This window comes from Propithecus coquereli, unplaced genomic scaffold, assembly GCF_000956105.1.
Source record: "Propithecus coquereli isolate 6110/MARCELLA unplaced genomic scaffold, Pcoq_1.0 Scaffold103, whole genome shotgun sequence".
Lineage (NCBI taxonomy): Eukaryota > Metazoa > Chordata > Mammalia > Primates > Indriidae > Propithecus > Propithecus coquereli.
The window spans coordinates 3,723,674-3,726,524 of record NW_012134192.1 but is presented as its reverse complement, the minus strand read 5'-3'; the positions used below and the strand labels follow the sequence as shown (position 1 = coordinate 3,726,524).

The following is a 2,851-nucleotide window of genomic DNA, read 5'->3' as shown; positions in this document are numbered from 1 at the left end:
CGCGCGCCCCGGCTCTAACCCGCAGGTGGGGGCTTCCCGAGGGTCTGGGACGCGCCTGTGGCCGCGGAGGAGACAAGACTGAGCCCTGGCTTCCTGGACTCCCTGGCTGAGCGACCCCCGCTGCGCCCTCGCCCCTCTCCCTTTCGCTAGGGGGCGACCCCGCGTCCTCCGCCCCAGGCTCGCCTTCTCCCCAGGTTGCTGGCAGCCGGGCACGCAGTTCTGTTGGAGGCAAAACGGAGTCAGTTTCAGAAGTAAGCCAGTTGCACAGGTGGCAGGGGTAGCGGGTGAACTCCTTCCCGCCTTACCTAAAAGACCTTGGATTTTGGGGGGTGGCCTCCGAGTGGTCTCCAGGCTTCCGCACCGTCCCCTGTCCCATCTCCTTTGATAGGAGTGCGTCTGGGTTCGAGGCAACTGCCAAAGGGACGAGTCACGTGCCCTTCTCCCCAGCCCGTGGAAGCAGAAAGTCCCCTTCCCTTGGCCAGCCCGAAACTAGCTCTCAGCTCCCACCAGACACAGCGCGTTGGCTTTTACACACTGTGATGAGGCAGGGTGGGGATGACTTCATCTTGGGTAGATCAAACGTCATTTCCGGGCTTTAGCTTTCCCCTCTGAAAAGTGGGGATAATAAATACTCCATGACTTTGTTTGCCTCATAGAGTATTTGGAAGTTGGGATAAAAATACAGGCAAAGGTAATACTATTTAGGGCAGGCGACACAGATGCAAGGTTGTCATAGAAAGTTGAGGCCCAACCTTGGAACCTACCCCTTTTCAGGTTAAATCTAAATAAAAAGTGATTTCTTACCAGATAGCTACAGTTTGAGTCTCTGATTCAGTTAATTTTTACTAAGTCAATTCTTTGTAAAGATGCAGCTACCAAAACATGTACTAAACACATAATCTTAAGAAAAAGGTGTAAATAGCATTTATTAAGAACACTTAGAAATAAACCATATCTGGCAATAAATAAGCATGAAGTTTTCCGGCCAGAGTTCTTCCAACAACGCAGAGTTCTGCCAAAGGTGCCGAGGGAATCATAGGCTATTGCATATTTTCAGAAAATCAGGATAAATTATATAAATTATATATTTAAAAAGAGCACCTATTTCCTTAACTCAACAGGATAATAAATACATAAATAACAAAGAGCTGATTGCCATTAGAAAAATCTGATTCTTAAATTACATTTACATTATAGATATTTACATGTACAATATGCACAGAGACATAATCAGATCCTCAGCTGAGCCTGAGACTTCTCAGGACACAAACTCAAAGGGCGGTTCGTTTTCTATATTGTTGAAGGAAGATTTGCTGTTGAGTTTTCTGGGGTCCTCTGGGGTCCACACTTTGGCTGTTCGGATAATATTTTGCTCTTTGAGTTGTTTTTCATCAGTCCATGAGAGAGAGTGTCCTGCAAGCGGGGGGAGGCCATAATCCGGGTCGCTGGGGGAGGGTGACCCTGGGGAGGCGAGAAAAGAAAACAGACTGTCAATGCCTACCCCTGTTCCCAGCAGTCCCCTCAGGGCCTTTAGGATACCCTCAGGGGCACCTCGACTCAACAGGCATCTTACAGTGATACTAGAACGACCCTTCTCCTCCACCCCTCAGTTCCCCGCGCCCCTTCCCTGGAATCCCAGGAGCTGCAGGCCGGGCCGGGCCGGGACGCGCACCCTAAGGGCTGGGTTCAAAGTGGGGGGGGGGGAAGAAACAGAAAAGCGACCTGGCGCTGAAGGTTGCCAGGTGCCCACCGACGGTCGGCCTGTCACTCTGCTTGGCAGTCTGTTCCCCCACCCACCCCCTCCGGGGCCTCCGCGTGCCAGCCCCTGTCTCCCTGAACTGGGAAGCGAGCGCACTTACGGGTGCCCCGATGGCAGATGATGACCTTCTGGGCCTGGCTGCCCGGGCTGTCCCCGCCCAGGCGCCCGCCGCCACCCGCCCCCCCACAGCCGCCCGCGCCGCCGCCGCGCAGCGGCAGGTCGGCCTGCACGAGCTCGCTGAGGAAGTTGATGTAGCCGATGGCCAGGCGCAACGTGTCCACCTTGGAGAGGCGCTTCTCGTAGGGCAGCGTGGGGATGTGCGAGCGCAGCCCCTCGAAGGCGTCGTTGATGGACTGCATGCGCCGCCGCTCGCGCACGTTGGCCGCCTGCCGCAGCTGCTGCAGCTCGGCCTCGGAGCGCACCCGCCGCCGCCGCCGCGCCGCTGCCGCCGCCGCGCCGCTCAGGCCCCGCAGCCGCGCCCCGGGGGACAGCATGGCCGCCCCCGCGCACGGGTAGGCCAGGCAAGAGGGCGTCGAGCCGGGCGAGTAGGGGAAGCCGCCGGGGGGCGCCCCCGCGTCGCAGCAGTAGCCGCCGCCGCCGTCCCCCGGCTCTCCAGGGCCCCCCGAGGGCGGCGGGGCGAGCGCGAGCGGGGCGGTCGGGGGCGCGGGCTGCAGTAGCAGGCACGCCCCGTCTCGGTAGCAATACTCGTGCAGCTGGTGGCTGAGGAACTCCACCTCGGCCTGCTCGTCCGCCAGCAGCTCATCGCCGTCCTCCAGAGGGTCCCGGGAGGACTGGTCGGTGAAGAAGTCCTCCTCGTCGAAGTAAGGAGAAGGGAAGGCGTCCAGGCCCCCGGGGAAGTGCTCCAACAGCACCGCGTCCATGCTCGCCGCCGCCGCGGGCCCGGGGCGGCCGGCTCGTCGAGGGGGTCCGGCGGAGCTTTGCCGCCGCGCGGTGGCCGGCCGCAGCCCCTCCCTCGCGGGGCCCGCACTGCGGGCAGGAGGCGGCCGCCGGGCTGCCCGCCCCGGGCCTCCCTGGAGTGCCCGCGGCCGCTGCGCTCTGGCCCGCGCCGCGCTGCGCTGGGGAGGGCTGCGG

At 60.5% G+C, this 2,851-nt stretch overlaps 1 protein-coding gene across 1 annotated transcript; it reads right to left on the bottom strand.

Annotated features, from left to right (window-relative positions):
- Positions 1-904: 904 nt before the first annotated feature.
- Positions 905-2,640, bottom strand: PTF1A (pancreas specific transcription factor, 1a). Its single transcript, XM_012644286.1, has 2 exons — positions 1,860-2,640; positions 905-1,461 (listed from the first exon to the last, which is right to left on the bottom strand). Exons 1-2 carry the CDS (start codon positions 2,638-2,640, stop codon positions 1,259-1,261), a joined length of 984 nt encoding a protein of 327 aa, XP_012499740.1. The 3' UTR covers positions 905-1,258.
- Positions 2,641-2,851: the final 211 nt, after the last annotated feature.